At 44.9% G+C, this 17,173-nt stretch overlaps 1 protein-coding gene across 1 annotated transcript in view; it reads right to left on the bottom strand.

Moving 5' to 3' along the window:
• Positions 1–17,173, bottom strand: part of UTP20 (UTP20 small subunit processome component) — a 64,900-nt gene that overhangs the window by 4,158 nt on the left and 43,569 nt on the right. The window contains exons 43-59 of the mRNA XM_054081791.1: positions 16,909–17,065; positions 16,023–16,121; positions 15,257–15,424; positions 14,582–14,748; positions 13,529–13,670; positions 13,121–13,237; positions 12,222–12,392; positions 11,354–11,482; positions 10,761–10,871; positions 9,942–10,021; positions 7,850–7,919; positions 6,637–6,819; positions 5,584–5,715; positions 3,225–3,357; positions 1,868–2,067; positions 1,426–1,497; positions 389–661 (exon numbers count right to left, since the gene is read on the bottom strand). Coding sequence (XP_053937766.1) covers positions 389–661; positions 1,426–1,497; positions 1,868–2,067; positions 3,225–3,357; positions 5,584–5,715; positions 6,637–6,819; positions 7,850–7,919; positions 9,942–10,021; positions 10,761–10,871; positions 11,354–11,482; positions 12,222–12,392; positions 13,121–13,237; positions 13,529–13,670; positions 14,582–14,748; positions 15,257–15,424; positions 16,023–16,121; positions 16,909–17,065 — 2,404 coding nt within the window. The remainder of the gene's footprint in view (positions 1–388; positions 662–1,425; positions 1,498–1,867; positions 2,068–3,224; positions 3,358–5,583; positions 5,716–6,636; positions 6,820–7,849; positions 7,920–9,941; positions 10,022–10,760; positions 10,872–11,353; positions 11,483–12,221; positions 12,393–13,120; positions 13,238–13,528; positions 13,671–14,581; positions 14,749–15,256; positions 15,425–16,022; positions 16,122–16,908; positions 17,066–17,173) is intronic.

Here is a 17,173-nt window from a genome sequence, read left to right as displayed (position 1 = left end):
GGAACCACAGTCCTTTTCCGGAAGCTCTCCTGCACCCTCTCCTTCTCACAAGTAATTCCACACTGCCATTTCCCTGCCTGCATAAAAGTAGCACTCTTGTGCTTTCAAAGGCAGTGCTCTGTCCCCTTCAGCTTGCTGCCTTTGGCCTTCCCACCCCTCTACCACTGCACACAAGGGCTGGAAGCAACAGCAAGGAGAAGCAGACTGGCATAAGCCTTTCCTGAGAATCCCAAACTGAAATGCTGCTTGTTTCTTTGGCACCTGCTACTCCTGGCTTCAGCACCAGCTCCCACCACCCTCTGCAGCCGGTCCCCCAGAAGCAAAGAGCCAGAACAACACTCCACTGTGCAAATGCCATCAAAAGCAGTTGGTCTAACCCTGTTCTTACCTTTAAAGGGACTTTAGGGGAATATGCTGCTTCTCGCTTCGCCATGACAGAGAGTTTCTTCATTAACCACTGCAATGTAGCTGGCTGGCCTTTCTCTTCTGTTTCTTCTCTTTCTCCATCTACTTGAGCAGAAACGTCTTTCTCTTCCTCATCTTCGGAGGCCTCCTGCTCCTCCATTTCACAGCTGAGTTCTCCTTCTGCCTCTTTACTTTCTTCTAAGGCAGGGGCTAGCAAGTAAACAACTTTTGCCACAAAAAGCAAATTCTTTATAACCTGAAGTGTAAAACCAGAGTAGTCAGTCACTGGGGGTATCCTCAGTTCCCAGGGTATCTAAGAGCCAAGGCTTGATCTGAAAAGAGCAACTGGCCAACCCGCGAGGCTGTAATAGGTTCAGTCCCTGCACGTTGCTCCTAGCAGGAAGGCCCACCTCAATATGCTCCTGCAGTCTGGGAGAGTGTTTCCCTATGAGCTACTGTGCCTTTTGGGCTCCAGTGCTTCCTGAAACAAGGCTGCTCCTTTCGTCTTCTCAACCTCTGGCAGCCCCTGCCTCTCCACAAGGAAATCTCTGAGCAGGTTCACAGTGGAGTCAGACATTCGTGCAACAGCAAAAAGCTGGACTAAACACTCTCAGCAAACAGCCAGGGCTCCGGTGCAGCTGCAGGAAACCAGCACCAGAAATCTGGATCCCTGCTCTAGCATGTGGTTGCCCAACCTGCTCCAGCCTGTGCTACAAAGCCAGAATGCCCCTGATGGAGGGTCTGGACATACTGGACATCAGTCTTGCCCTGCACAGTGCCTCCCCTTTCTGTCCCTGCCATCCTCCAGCCCTTCCAGTAGGCTGACACCACACGGGAGACTTTTCTGGGCCCCTCTGAGACACACAACCTGCTCAGATGCCCTCAGAACAGAGCAGCTAGCCCTGCACTGTGTATTTGCCCAGAGCTGCCAAGAGCCACCAGTGCTGGACCTAACACTTCCTCATGGGACAGGACCTGCTCTGCGCCCTCCTGCAGCCCCAGACCTGCTTGTGCTCTTACCTGCTCTCCCAGAGACAGGTCCAGGAACTTGGACTGCAGCTGATGGCAAAATGCAAACACAAGTTCCTTCATCTGGGGAGAGGAAAAAGGAGAAGGTAATAACTCCATGAAAAGGAGTTTTTGCCAGTAGCAGAAACTCAAAGCAGTGTTTTGCAGTCACCAAAGGCAGCTCCCAGAGGAGGTCAAGAGATCAGCCCAGCACATCTGCCTGAATCTTGCCACCTAGAAGAGAATCTTTGTGCTGCTGTGAATAAGACCCCAGAGAAGCCCCCTCCCAGCAGCAGAGAAACCCCCCAAACACTTTAAGCGATCAGGATTAGGCAGCACACAACCAACTAGAAGAGAAATGTGTATGCCAAACTGTTAACACTATTTTTGCATCCCAGCCAAGGAATGGGAATGGGAATGGGCATGGGAGAAGGAGTATTACAAACATCACTACCTTTTTGTCCAGTTCAGTAGTCAAGAAGACTGTGGATGCAGACAGCTCTGCTGAAGCCTTTTTCCCCTTCCTTGTCTTTCTTTCTCTCCATTTGTTGACAAGATCTTCTGGCTTGTAAGATGCAAACAACAAGCCAAAGATCTCAGTAGCTGTCAGCCATACCCAGCTATGAGGATACCACAGGTGAGACTGGACATGACCTGAGGGGGAAAAAACCTCTTTCAGCACAGAAGCTGGTCCAGTGAGAGCAGAAAAAGGACCAGGTCCCTGCAAGAATTACCACAGCACATAATGCACTAAAAAGGTGAAGGAAATTAACTCTGCTCATCTGCTCAAAACATTATCAAAGACTTCCTATACACTTATCCAGACAAAGCAGAGAACAGCAAAAAGCCAGAGGTAGCCAAATGTCCCCATGGTGACTTAGCATTCTGGAACGCACTCACAGCACTTTCAAATATCCAAAGATAGGGCCATTGCTGGAAAGTGATGGTAACTAGGCAGGAAAAGCAGGCACGGCACAAAAGGACACTTGCTCCAATCCTGGCTGACAGGTCATGTTTCTGCAGCAACTACGGTCCTCTCAGGGACTCTGCCTGTGATGTCTGGGGACTGGCTGCTGGGACTCGGGTGAGCTAGGGCTTGTTGCAGATGGTCAGATCGAACCCCTGCATGGAGGCTGAGGATGCTTCAGTAAAGAGATGGAGTTGCCCTCTTGTCTCACCCTTGACCAGACTGCACATAACCAAGCAGTCCAGGATTTACACGGGTTATCAGGTATCTCACTAAAGGCAGCTGGGAAGCGGAAATCTTTGAAGACATTAACCAGCCAGACCAAGGATGCAGCAGATCAAGCAATTAAAAACAAGGCAACAAAATATCAATAAGGTAGCCTGACATTTTACAAATCTCACTCAGAAATTACTCCAATCACATAACCTCCAGGCCTTAAAGGCTCAGCAGACACACAGTATTTACAGCACTGTTACCATGTGTCATCGCTTGCTGGCTGGTATGTATGATCTCATCAAGAAAAATCTCATCCTTCCAGAAGAACTGAGAGTTTTCAGAGGATGTAATTATGGTCAAACATGCAATAGTTTGCAACTATTTGCCCTTGGGATAACAGAAAAAAATTCCTATCAGCTGAGACAGAGGGTGTGTTGTTTTCATCAGCCCTGTAACCTTCTCCATTAACATCTTCTCTTTCACTGCCCAGTAACTGCCATGTATTAACATTCTGCACAATGGAAACCTTGTATGACAAAGTTCAATTGTTTATATTAGAGTGTGAAAAAACACATGGCTCACATAGAATCCTCCTTGTAACACAGCCATAATAATTCTTGATACTTACTCCAGATATTATTCACAATATCACTGTTCTTGGTTAACTGAATCAAGTTGCAGTCTGTGATCAGCTTTGTTATCAGAACAAGAAAGCTGAATAGCAGCCTGTCTGCAGCCTTCTCCTCCTCCTCTTCAGTTATCTAATAAAATCAGCAAGAAAGATGCTTATGAAAACCTGACAGTGCTCATTAACCCTACTAAATGAATTTCAGACCAGCCCTGCAAAAAAATGGAAAACTTGTATCCAGTTCCCAAAACAAAGAGCAAAGAAGCAGCTCCACTAAAGTATTTCCTCTGGAGACTGAAACTGCAGGAGATTGTTATTAGAATAATTCTTTTTTTACACAGACATTACTATAACAAACTGTTAGGTTTCTAAAGACAAGCAGTTACATACATTGTATATCATTTATGTCTATACAGGTATTTGTGTACTTTTGATTCTCATTATTAGAGCTGAGTACAGATTTGCCTATGTCACCTGGGAAGCCCCAAGTTGTTATGACAACACTGCATGCACTGTGTTTTAATAAATTACCTTCACGTCCTCACCCTGCCTGCAATCACCAACTGGCTTGATATAACCAGTCATGTTGCAGCACAGGAGGTGATTACATTGAATTTCTCCTCACTGCAGGCATTTAATTTTCATCTCTTGCAAATTCACATACCCTGAGGTTCTTCCCTGTTGTTTAGCATGTTGCCCTTGTGCATTAGAATCACAGAATCATTAAGGTTGGAAAAGACCTCCAAGATCAAATCCAACCATCAGTCCAACACCACCATGCCTACTAAACCACGTCCTGAAGTGCCACATCTAATGTTTTTTGAACACTTCCAGGAATGGTGACTCCACCACTTCCCTGGGGAGCCTGTGCCAATGCTTGACCACACTTCCAGTAAAGAATTTTTTCTCCAATCTAAACCTCCCCTAATGCAACATGAGTCCATGTCCTCTCATCCTATTGCCAGTCACTGTGGAGAAAAGACTGAAATCCACCCCGCTACAACCTCCTTTCAGGTAGCTGTAAAGAGCCACAAGGCCCCCCTCTCAGCTTCCTTTTCTCCAGACTCAACAACCCCAGTTCCTTCAGCTGCTCCTCATAAGATTTGTGCTTCAAACCGTTAACCAGCTTTGTTGCTCTTCTTTGGATGCACTCCAGCGCCTCAAGATCTTTCTTGTAATGAGGGGCCCAAAACTGAACAACGTATTTGAGGAGTGGTCTCACCAGTGCAGAGTACTGAGGCACAATCACTTCCCTACTCCTGCTGGTCACATCATTCCTGATACAAAACAGGATGTTGCTGGCCACCTTGGCCCACTGCTGGCTCATGTTCTGCTGGCTCACGGCTGTTGACCAGCACCCTGAGGTCCTTTTCTGCCAGGCAGCTTTCCAGCCACTCTTCTCTAGGCCTGTAACATCGCATGGGGTTGTTATGACCCAAGTGCAGGACCTGGCACTTGGCCTTGTTGAACCTCATACCACTGGCCTCAACCCACTGATCCAGTCTGTCCAGATCCCTCTAAAGAGCCTTTCTACTCTCAAGCAGATCATCACTCCCGCCCAGTTTGGTGTCATCTGCAAATTTACTGAGGGTGTGCCCTCTAGATCACTGATAAAGATATTAACACTGGCCCCAACACTGAGGCCTGGGGTTGTTATTCTGAGTTAATCACATGTAATAAAAAGAACTTCCATAAAACAAAACCAGGGAACTTTGTAGATAACACTGAACAAAGCAGACAGTCACAAGTGATGCACTCCAACCTTTCATGCTTACGTGAATCTCTGCACTAGCAGACACATTTCCCAGTTAAAAGGATGTTGTCAGTGTGATCATCAGGCTGTTTTCCAACTAAACTGATTCTAACCCGTTCCAGAGTTACCTGTGTACCCTGCCATTCTTTCTGATCGTGGTTTTTATAATTCCACTTTAAACAAAAAAGACAAAGTTCTTCCTCTCCTGCCACCATGGGTAAGACTAGCAATGGGGAAAGCTACCTCGACATACACACTGCTACATGCTGACAAGCCATCAAGTCACACAGGGAAAAAACAAAAAGCTGGAGACTCCAGGGCTGTCTCAACAGCCCCTTCCACCCACAGAAATCCTGATAGAAGCTGAGGCAAGGAAAAATATATCTACTGGTTACACAGTATGGCAGTAGGCTCAGGCCAAGTGGCTTTGCAAAGTTCCTTTGCCTCTTGTGCTGTAGCACATGACATCAAATTTGGATTTAGAGGTCCCCTTAATAACAAATGTGTGTTCCATGTCTTTCCTCAGTCCCAAACAGTGCCTTCTTCCCTTTTTCCGTTTTCTTACTTGTCTCTTCCCAAGCCTCAAACATGGGAAAAATTACTTACGTCTTCAAATTTAATAGGGTTGATTTCGTCTTCAATCAAGGTGAGGACAGCTTTGAGACGCCGTTCAAACATTACTCCCTCCACTTCAACAAACAAACCGCATGCCTGGGCAGCCAGCCTCCTGTGTGAGCTCTGCCAGCAGAAAGAATAACACCCTTTGTTACTTCTTGATAATCAAATCCTGCAGCTCCCATGTACAGGAGCTGGTAGCAATCCTTCTTTTTGCCTGTAGCAACAGCATCTTAAGAGAAGCTGGTTTTCAGGGTACTATTGAAAAAGGAGATGCTGCCAGCCAAGGATAAAACTGCTTGGCAGCAGCAGTTGTCCCTGCAAACACACCCTAAAACTGAATGTTGAAGGGCCTTTTCCAGCCCAGTTCCCAGCTGCAAAGCTCTGGGGATTACTTTGAATTCTTTGATTCTCCATAACCCAACAGGTGGCTCACGGCTATAAATGAGAACTGAACATCTTGGAGATGATAAGGATGAAGTGTTGAAGAACACTTACTCCACTAGTTCAGAAGGAGTCCAGTTTGACAATAACTAAACATCCAGGCACCCAGATCAAATCTGTAAGATTAGGTTTGCCACCTTCCAGCTGGTGGTGGCAAAATGCAGCAAGTCTGTGCTAAATGCAGCAAAAAAAGCCTATTACTGGGATAAGAAGAGCTTTAAGGAATTTGCTCAGACCTTAACCTGAGAAAAGACTACACCTGGTGAAATAACTGACCCAAAAGAGGAACTGTTAGAAAGCAGTGCAATGCAGCTGGGAAGTCTGTAGGCTGACCTGCAGCACCAGCAGTTCCTTGCCTTTCTGCAGCTGTACCATATCTTGCTATTCTTACTAGCAAGGGCTATAGCATCGAACATGGCTTTGAAGAGCTTTTATGCGAAGCTGAGTCTTGCCCACACTCCCTTCCTAGAACTACTAAGTCACGCATTAACTGGACCCACCCATCCACCAGACCTGGTATGAGCAATCTCTAGCTTGCCTTAATCTTACTGAGCCTCCAGACAGAGCTCAGGCCTGGTCAGTGAAAAGACGAAAGAATACCTTCTTGCTATGAAACCACTCTGTGACCAGCGAAAACATCAGATCTTGTTTTTCATTGCTTATCTTCCTGAGGAGAGCTTTACAAGTCAAAGCTGCCATCTTTTTGCATTTGGCAGAGTCATCATTTATCATCATCATACAAAGAGAGAGAAAAAACAGCCCGCAGTATTTGTGGAGCAGATCCTAGAAAGAAACAATCATTAGTCAACGGCACATTCCTCAAGAAGCTTCTGGCATTGACAGGAGAAAAGAGGGGTATTCGTTGCACCACATCCAGAATGTCAGCCCTGAGTGGGGTTCACTTCAAGGCAAGTGAACCGAAAGGATGGGATGATCCAGTCGCTGGAGCACACAGGGAGAGTACAGCAGCCCCAGTCCTGACTTGCTAAGATGGCCCTGGGGCAGCAACTTAAGTGTCAAATTTAAAACGGCATTTTCATGCCCAGTTCTCACTGAAACAGGCTCAAGTCCCCCAGCACTGGAGCAATCAGCCCAAAGGTCTGCCTCTCAGAGACAGCAGCTCTTAGCTCCTTATAGAGTTGCTAGGAACCAAGTTGAGATACTAAATCTAATCAGGCGGTGGTGAAGCAGAGCTTAGTGTGCAGAATTTCTCTTCCTTCCTCCTAAATTCTTGCTGGATTGCACTTCTCTCAGTCTCCTAAATGCTTGGTCAAGCTCCAGCTGCTGAGCTTCAAGGCAATTTAGTATTCTGTGTATGTTATACTGCATAGATGTACAGTTATTTTTTAACTTTCAATTTGATCCACCTCACTGAGAAGCCCTCCCGCTCCAGCCAGGCCAACACAACACATATGGTTCATCACATACCAGTTCAGTCAGCAATCTATCTCATGAACGTTGAAATTCCCCACAATGAGAAAACTCTAGACTTCGCTTTCTATTCATATCCCATTTCCTAAACTAGTTATGTTTATTCTTGGTATAAATCATGACCAAGTTTATCAAAACTTCAGCTGACAGAGCTTTATGTTACTTGCAGACTGAGCACATTAGATAAAGAAATACTACAGAGTTCCCAGTGTGTCAGTTCTCTTTTGGAGCAAAGCCAAGTTCTTTGGAGATAAGTGAACATTCTGCTCATAAGAGATAATAGGAACTACCAAGCGCTTCAAAAATAAATGGCTCTGAAAACGTTGTTACTGCAAGCTGCTGTAACTGCTTAATGCTTGGAACACCAAGGAGCGCTCATTACCTTTGGGAACATATCAAGGAGGTACGCAATCATCTCCAGTGCTGATTCCCTTCCAGTTTCATACTCATACCTGTGAGGAAACGAATAATGGTTATGGCTGTGTTAATACTCTGGAAAGTTGTTAACAATTTACGAGAACGGCCAATGCCAGAAATTCACTACAGGGATCTTTCTACAACAGCTATCAGGCCCACCAGCTCCATCTCTCGGAGAATGGGCACACGGAGACAAACAAGCATAAAAAGGGCTCCAGACAGCTTGAGTCAGCACAGTCGCACTCTTTTATGCTGCTGGGGAACATGACAAACTACAACCACCTTGAGCAAGGGTGGGGGTCATGCTCAGAAGGAAGTTTCAGTCCCACTGCTCCTGCTGAATTGGTGCAGTTGATCTCAGCTGTGCCTGCAAGTGCAGTTGAGACCATTGCCGTGGGACAGCAGCCATATAAATGCACATTGCCTTATTCTTTCTGAATTTTCTCATTCACCTGGTTTACAACCAGGAGAGCTGGTTAACCACTAAGCAAGCAAACATTGCTTACAAAGAGACAAAGAACAACAAAACCAGCTATGAAACAGGGAAGAGAAACAGGACTTCCTTTATTAAGCAGCCTGTCTCTAAAACAGTCATTTTCCTGCCATCTTAGTAGGAAAAACAAGACCTCAGCCACATCCTCTGCTCCTCAGAAGCAGCCTTTTGGCACACAATGTGGCTGTTAAAAGTCATATTTAAGCAACAAGGTTCTGTTTTGACAGAGAAGTCAGAGATGTTCTGACAGGAGCAATCTTCCTGTAAAACATGCTAAGGTATATGGAAAATAAGGAGCTGTCTGGTAACAGCCAACATGACATCACTAAAGGGCAAATTGTGCCTGGCAAATGTGATGGCCTTCTCTGACAGGGTTATAGCATTGGTGGATAAGGGAAGAGCAACTGATGGCTGATGTCATCTACCTGGACTTGGGCAAAGCATTCAACACTGCTCCACACAACATTCTTGTCTTTAAATTGTAGAGACATGGATTTGATGGATGGACCACTCAGTCAACCAGGAATCGGCTAATGACAGAGAGTTGTGGTCAACAGTGCAATGTCCAAAACGAGATCAGTGACAAGTGGTGTTTCTCAAGAGTTGGTATTGAGACTGGTGTGTTTAACAACTTTGTCACTGACATGGGCAGCAGAACTGAGTGCATCCTCAGCAAGTTTGCCAATGCCGCCAAGCTGTGTGGTGTGGTTAACACACTAGAGGAAAGGGATGCCATCCAGAGGCACTTTGGTAGGCTTGAGAGGTGGGCCTGTGCAAACCTCATGAAGTTCAACAAAGTCAAGTGCAAGGTTCTGCACCTCGGTCAGGGCAATCCCAAGTACAAATACAGAGTGGGCAGAGAATGGATTGAGAGCAGCCCTGAGGAGGATTTAGGGGTGTTGGTTGATGGGAAGCTCAACATGATCCAGAAATGTGTGCTTGCAGCCCAGAAGGCCAACCGTATCCTGCACTGCATCGAAAGAAGTGCAACCAGCAGGTCGAAGGATATGATTCTTCCCCTCTACTCTACTCTCGTGAAACCCCACTTGGAGTACTCTGTTCAATTCCGGGGTCCCCAACATAAGAAGGACATGGATCTGCTGGAGTGACTCCAAAGGAAGGCCATGAAGATGATCAGAAGGCTAGAACACCTCTTCCATGAAAACAGGCTGAGAGTTGGGGTTGTTCAGCCTGGAGAAGAGAAAGTTCTGCAGAGACCTTATAGTGGCCTTCCAGTACCTAAAGGGAGCTTACAAGAAAGCTGGAGAGGATCTTTTTACAAAGGTGTGTAGTGATAGGACAAGAGGTAACGGCTTTAAAGTGAAAGAAGGTAGATTTAGATTAGATATAAGGAAGAGGGTAGTGAGGCACTGGGACAGATTGCCTGGAGGTTTGGATGCCCCATCCTTGGAAGTGTTCAAAGCCAGGCTGGATGAGACTTTAAGCAACCTGGTCCAGTGAAAGCTGTCCCTGCTCATGTCAGGGGAATTGGAAGATCTTTAAAGGTCCCTTCCAACATAAAATTGTTCTAGGTTTCTATGATATATTAGGTATATAAACTTACTCCAGTTGTGCAAGTATGAAATCCAAATTGGGTTTCAGCTTGTCACCAAGGGGGTAGTCCAGAATATATTTTAAGTAAATCTGAAAAGAAAAAACACCACCACAAAGAGGAGTTAGAAGAAACACTCAGGAAAGCTTGTAAATGATTATGAAAGAAAAATTAGTGATGGAGCAGCAAGTTTACGAGAATCATCCCTTTCATGTCGTATGTATTACACAAGGGACCAATAACTGGTCTCAAGCTCTGTGCCCAGAACAGGATCTGCAAGCATTTAACAACTGACAGACCAGTCTTTAGAGCAGCACTGTGATCTCTGGTAAGAGACTCTGCATCCTTCAAAACTCATCCTGTAACTATGGAAATGCACTATTCGGTTATGCACAGCTCCTGCTGCATCTGTATTCCAGAGCTTGAAATGAAGCAATCAATTCTGCCTTTTGGTTGATTTTATCTTGGAAAGAATGAGGAAGTAATCATGGATTTATGGTAAATTCTCTTCTGCTAGGATTCAGGAAAGGGCAGGGCTCTTAGTTAGGTGGACCTATAGGCCTCCAAAGGAGGGATCATGTCATGTGTCACAGTTGCTGAGCAGCTCTCTGAAGGTACACCACAGCAAGCAGTCTCGCTATATGCAAGCTGTCTGTGACTCTGCTACACACCACTGACAAGGACTAAAGCCAGCCAGGTATGAAGGGGAAAAGGACTTAGGGGTTCAGCAGGCTAAGGCACATGTCTGTAGAAGCTGGGAAATGGCCACGCTAAGCCCTCTAGCCTGTTAGGCACCTCAAAGTAAGATGAAAGACTTTCCATTCTACTTACCTGTCTGCACTGGACTCGCACTGGCTCACTCTGACCAGTGATGGCCATTTGGGCGACCTTCTGCAGCACATCATCAATTTCAGGGACAATCAGCTTCCTGGATAAAATAGCCTAAAATGCGAAAGCACAGCTGGAGTCATGTCCTTTCGCTGGCATGGTGTGAGATGCAGTACTATACCCTGGAAGTACACTAGTCTCCAGGGATACACTAACACTGACTTTTTCACATCTTCAAACATACCCAGAGCAACTTTAAAAACAAAGAAACAAAAACCAGTGCCTTAAAAATCCATATCTGTTTCTTTTGGATGACACAAAACACCTGGTCTAACGATTAGGGATGTTGATTCTTTAGAAAAAAAAATCTTCAGATCCAAAACCACCCCCATATGTATATGTGTAAAACAGCCTTCCAAACAATTTTGAAGAGTGACTAGAGGACAAATAGAAAAACTTTGCTGCTTTACTCCCAGAACAGAGAGCCTTAACAGCCTTCTGTGGCCTGTTCCTGATGTGTGATTGTACAGCCAGGAGGAAGAATCACTGCCATTCCAGTGGCTCACATACCCCATACACCTCCTGCACAGAAATACCTTGAGAAGGCCAAAGGCAGTGGCTTGGCGTGATGAATCATAAATATCTTCTTCAGCAAAGCCAAGCAACACTTGGAGCTGTTTGCTTGTTATCTGACTCTTTGCGTTCTTCACAAGTATTGTTACACACTACAAAATCAAATTGCACATAGTCAATACACATGCAGTACCATAAAACATAAGCCCACACCAAAGCCTGACTCTGTTCATACCACTCAGGTTTGAAAAGACAAACTGCTGCTCTGAAACATGCAACTAACGCTGTTCTCATAAAATTTTGCTTTCAGCTGGCAATTTTGAGACAAAAACTGGATAAAAGCAAATCCGCTAATTCAGACTAGCCCTTGAAATGAGTGGCGATGCTCACAAACACAAACCATGATGCAGGAACACAGCTAGGATGCGAGAAAAATTCTTCTGGCATTGGCATTCAACATGAATTACTCTTAACTTTCCCTGATGATCGTGAGGCCATAATTAATTCAGCACCGCGTTTAGAAGACATCTACAGGAGGACGCTGCATACTGTAAGTGGAGTTGTTAGTACAGTTTATCGTCCCCTTCAGCTGCCTGGGTTTATCCCAAAGAATCACTTTAAAATGAAACTATTCAAGTACAAAAACTGATGTCTCTTAAAAGACAGGGTGGTAACAAGATCCTATTATAAGGAAGAAAGAAGGCAAATGCTTCTATAAAAACAGATCCAAGTTGTGCATTCTTGGAGAGTAACTTTCTTAAAGTTTGCATTTAGGAAAGAATCAGCAATGTAGTGTTTCCCACACTACCTTTAGATCTCCAGACTATCTCTCCAGGGACAACTGCAGGAGGGATCCTAAAGCAGAAAAGAGCAGAGCTGAGTCTGACTTACTTTGAAACAGCTCACAACCAGGTGGAAATTCTGGCCTTTGGCTATTCCTGTCTTGGCAAATTCTTTCAGTAAGAGGAAAAGCTGCTTGATCAGTGCCTCCAGATTCGTACTAACAGAAGGCAAAGGGAACTTTAAAATCCATACCAAGGACTGCAGAGCACCAGTTATCACCTGTAAGAAAGAGCCAAAGGACAGTGGGTACTATGGCACTGAAAGAACACCTTTCTCACTTTATTACAGACATGGTCAAGCCATCTGCAACAGTGGTAAAAGGCAATTGCTAACAAAACCCCTTTCAAACCATTCTTATGTAATACAAAGGGCTCCTCAGCTCTAAATATGCTATCTCACACTCCTTGATTCTCTAACTTTGATTCTACTAGGTAAAGACATTAATCTGCTCATTCAGCAGATGGCAGGATGGAGGTGCTTTCAATGCATAGAAATTGCTCTGTCAAAAGAACAGGTCACTTGAAAGCTCTGCTCCAGGTATCTAATAGCATATGAGACATGCCTTCCGTTCCTGGGAAACTCAAGTTTTAACAGATTCCCTCCGAGGCTCAAGCCAAACCCAAAGCTGCCCCAAAAGGAGGCTGCCCAGGGTGATTGAAATAAAGACATCAGAGCTGGATCAAAAGAGAATACAGTTGTGACAACTCTGCTCCCAGTAGCCACAGGACCTCATAAAACTCCCTACAGTGAGCCTACATAGTCTGCAAAGTCCTTAATGCTCCAGGAGAACTTGTCCTCTAACAATTTGATCTGCACATCTATGAAATCAGGTTCGAAATCTGGATGGCTTTTTCTTCTCTTGCAGATCAGGTGCAAGTTGACATTTGTGGGCAGGACTATTCTTAGCAAAGCAGACAGAAAAGACAGACTCCAGCTCAGAACTGTACCTTGACATCCATAGATTTCAGGCAGTCTATAAGCAGCTGAACAAAAGGATCTAACATTTCCAAAGCATGCTCCTCAGAAGAATTTACTTTGGATCTCTTCAAGCTCATGTGCAGCAACTGGCGTAGAAAACACAAACATTCATTGTAAAGTCAGGCTGGGTCTCAAATAAGTCAAGTAAGGCCCCACATTGTTTCAGGTTATAGTAGAATTTATGCCGTATCTCATTCAAATATCTGCAACAGGCTGAGCACTTTTAATAGCTCTCTAAGGGGCACCATTAGGGTTATCATATGCAAAATGAAGTTAAGGCTAGCAGCTGTTAACATGATATATTGAGAATATCTCCCTTAGAATACTCTTAACAAAAAAATCTGATTGTAAAGCTTTTTATCTGGGGAAATCCTTACCCGAAGTCCCGAATCAACCAATATGTATGTGTTAGTCCTGCTGCTGACACGGGCTTTCTGCCCTCCTCTCATGGGAGTGGGTTGGAGTAGCAGGCAGCTCTCTGGTTGCAGCCTAGGATCTGGAGGAGGGTCAACTTTTTTTCTGAAAAGCAGTGTATAACAAAGAAGAATATTCAGATTTCAACCCTCTCCACAACCAGTTTGCTGTTGGGAGTGAAGAGCTGGACTGTGCTCAGCTGCCACCCACACAACAAGCAAGAGCAGATCACAGCCAGAACACAATGAAATAAAATGAACTTAAAGCAGCATGACAGATGGGACCATCAGACTTGAGAACAATGTCACTATTACAAAGATAATAAATGCACACTGATTTGTATAGCACCCATATTTGTTTCTTCTCTGTGAACAGACAGAAGTTTGGTAGTTCTTTGAAGCCAATATACCTCCCAACACCATTGACTGTACTTCATTTAGTGGTATTGACTTCAGTTTCTGATGGCTTATAAAAACTGCTCCAAGAAGCCTTCAAACAGCTGTCAAGTCTCCAGAGCAAGCCAGCATACGTAACGCAGGAAATGCAAGATGTCCAGATCCAGTTCTGAGCAGTGACATCAGCAGGTGGAGAGGAAACCTGAAGGTTCACCCTGACTTCTGCTCAAGCACTGAAGTTCTTCTTGTTTCTAATTCCCCTGGAATTGTCCAGGATCCCAAATCTCTTACATGCCAGTTTGTAGCTCTCTCCTAAACAGTGCTCCTCGTTCCTTCAACCAAACACCCAAACACCAAATATCAGCTTACCAGACAGTGAAAAGTCTCACTGAAGGCCCTGACCATTTGCTAGACCATGAGTTCAGGAAGTGATCAGCTCCATTTCCAAGTTTTCTCCTTGCCTTCTGACTGCCTAAATAATCTACTTACATTGAAAACAAAAGGCAAAGGAAAGCAAGGGAACCCTTATAAATTTGATCGGTTGGATTTGAGAGCTGCCATTTCTGCAAGCAAACTTCCCAACTGATAACAGGACAATCTGGATAACTTCCTGGAACTCACTTGGCTTTCTCAGTAAGCAGAGGCAAGTTTTCACTGATGAGACCGTGACTGAGGAGGAGAAGGGATTCTGCATTCATGTCTGAATTGAAGATCAGCCCTGCCATGATGTGACGCAGTGCCTCATGCACTTTCCGGACTATCTTCAAGCTTGTAGTGTTCTCCAGAATCTGCAAAGGCACAACCATCCATGAGAGTCAGGAGGGCAATAATCTGCCACTTGTATTCAGAATCACGGAGAAAGCCAGAGCAATTCCTCCCTCATCATCTACTGCCTTAAGTCCCCAGCTCTTTACAGGAACAGCATCCCATTGCTTCAGCTCTGCCCCAACACCAACATCCCTTCCTTTCTCTCCAGTCGCTTCTCAGACTCCAGCCAGTTCATCCACCACCACTAGGGCACTCCAAAGTTCATGAGTAAATGGGGGTTTCATTTCTGCATGAGCTTGCACTCTACTCAAAAAAAACCAAAAAAAAAGCATCTCTGGAAAGGCAATTATTGCACTTGGGTAGAGCCTGAACACATATTTGTAGTATGTTCTTCATGAACAAAAGAAAAATGGGAAACCAAGTTCGGATTATACAGGAAATACCAGAGTAGCCACCTGGGGGCTCTAGAGTTTCTTTTAGAACTGAGAGTGCTCAGATTCAAGAAAGACTCTGGTTGACTTTTCTCACCTCTTTCAAGGGCAGAATAAGTTTCGTCACCTGGCCCTTTCCTATGAACTTTCCAAGAATTTCATAGGAATCAAAACTCTTGCTCTTGCGTGCTTCCATGACCTTGGAGACAATTCCCTTCACTTCCTTCTCTTCAGCTACATTCCCAAACAACTCCTGGTTGAAAATCTGTGGAAATCAGGTGAGAGAAATGAGAGGAGGGGCAAAGCAAACCCAGATTTCTCCAGTACCAGCAGAACAATGCTACTGTTTCCCCCTCACAGAAAAAATAATTCTCCAAGTTTCCCACAAATCATGCCTACGTTTCCTTTCTCAAGATCAAACACCCCAGTTTGAGCACACCAGATGAGGAAGCTGTTCACTCTCACCTCTGTGGTGTTGCAATACAAGGAGTGGAACTGCAGTTGGACCAAGACACAAATATACCCCATATGGGTGCCAGCTGAGCCTCTGGGCTTCCTGGACCACACAGTTTAGATGCCTGTTAACTTGCTCAAATTTTCAGAGTACAGGGACACATAGCTATGTATCTTAATGTTGAATCCATTCTCTCTCAGGATGAGGGGCTCAGGATGCAGCCCCAGAGACACTTTGCTACTTTATGTGGGATCTGCTGATGCCTCAGCAACAAAACAGCCTTCTTCCTTTGCAGTCCATACACAGCCCTCTCCGCCATTAAGTCTGAGACTACACAAAACATTCTCCTCCCAGAGCCCGACCCAGGTACTTCATGATGCTCTTTTCTTCAATCTTGAATAGCTTTTACCTCAATCAGGATATCTAAGCAGGGGTCCAAATCACCAGCACTGAGCCGGGTAGCAAGGCCCTTCAGTAACAGGTTCACAGTGAAAGTCAGCACGTGGAGCTAGAGAAAAAGAGAACAATGACGTTTCCAAGACCTTGCATAGACCTCTTTAATAATACTGGGTGGGGAGACTCCCACAGCAGATACATCACAACTCACACACTGCACCTGAGCTCTCCCTATAGAAAAAAATCACTGGGTTGACAAGAACCCAGCAAGGAGGAAGAGGATTTTCAGTGCCTCCACACACTGGCAGGAGGGCCAGAATCTTCCCTTTCCCCAGTGCTCTTCCTAGTATTTTTAGGCTGTGCTAATTGGCACTTTCACTGTTAGAGCAGCCAGATGCTCATGCTACTCACTTCTGTGTGGTAATTCACACAGGAAATTATTCTACCCCAAACCACCGTGGAAAGCTGAATTAACAGTCAGAGCCTTGGCTCTTGACCCATGAAGCAAGACTTTGATTAGCACCGCCACACAGTGTCTGTGCAGTCTCTGTGGCAACTCACCTCAGATGACGTTTGGCCCTAATAAACTTCCTGGAAAGATTCCCACTAATTTTATTGGAACCAGAATTCATCCTTCACATTGAAACCTCAACTCTTCACTGGGAAGACAGAAATTCTCTCTTTTTCCCTGCTTAGACTCCAAGTACTTTGGTTATAGACCTTCGTTTAACACTTGGCATAACAAAGACTGATGTAGGAACTAGCATTAGAGTTTAGTATTACACCAAGCTATTCTACTAGTGCAAAACAATTTCAGTAGCAACTTCCCTTTGGATTATCCTCCAAACACACTAAAAAAAAGCCAGGAGAGAGCAGAAGAGGAAGAATTTCAGCATTACCTGGTACCCATGGACAAGAGTGGACTGCATCTCTTTTAAGATGTACAGAAAGTACCGCACTCCCAACACTTCCATGATTTTAGTGAGTGTGTTACGGGCAATGTCCCGTATTTCCTGAAATCTGTTCCTCAGAAATGTGCAAACTTTCAGCAGGATGCTGGAAACAGAGACAGACAGCTTAGTTCACCCCCAAACAGAGCAAAACTAATTGCACTGCTAGCTAAGGAGGCTGTTTTTCAAGGCTGTTTTACAACCAGGGCTACAC

This window comes from Cuculus canorus, chromosome 1 (genome assembly GCF_017976375.1).
Source record: "Cuculus canorus isolate bCucCan1 chromosome 1, bCucCan1.pri, whole genome shotgun sequence".
NCBI classification, from domain to species: domain Eukaryota; kingdom Metazoa; phylum Chordata; class Aves; order Cuculiformes; family Cuculidae; genus Cuculus; species Cuculus canorus.
This window is presented reverse-complemented; position numbering and strand designations above follow the sequence as displayed.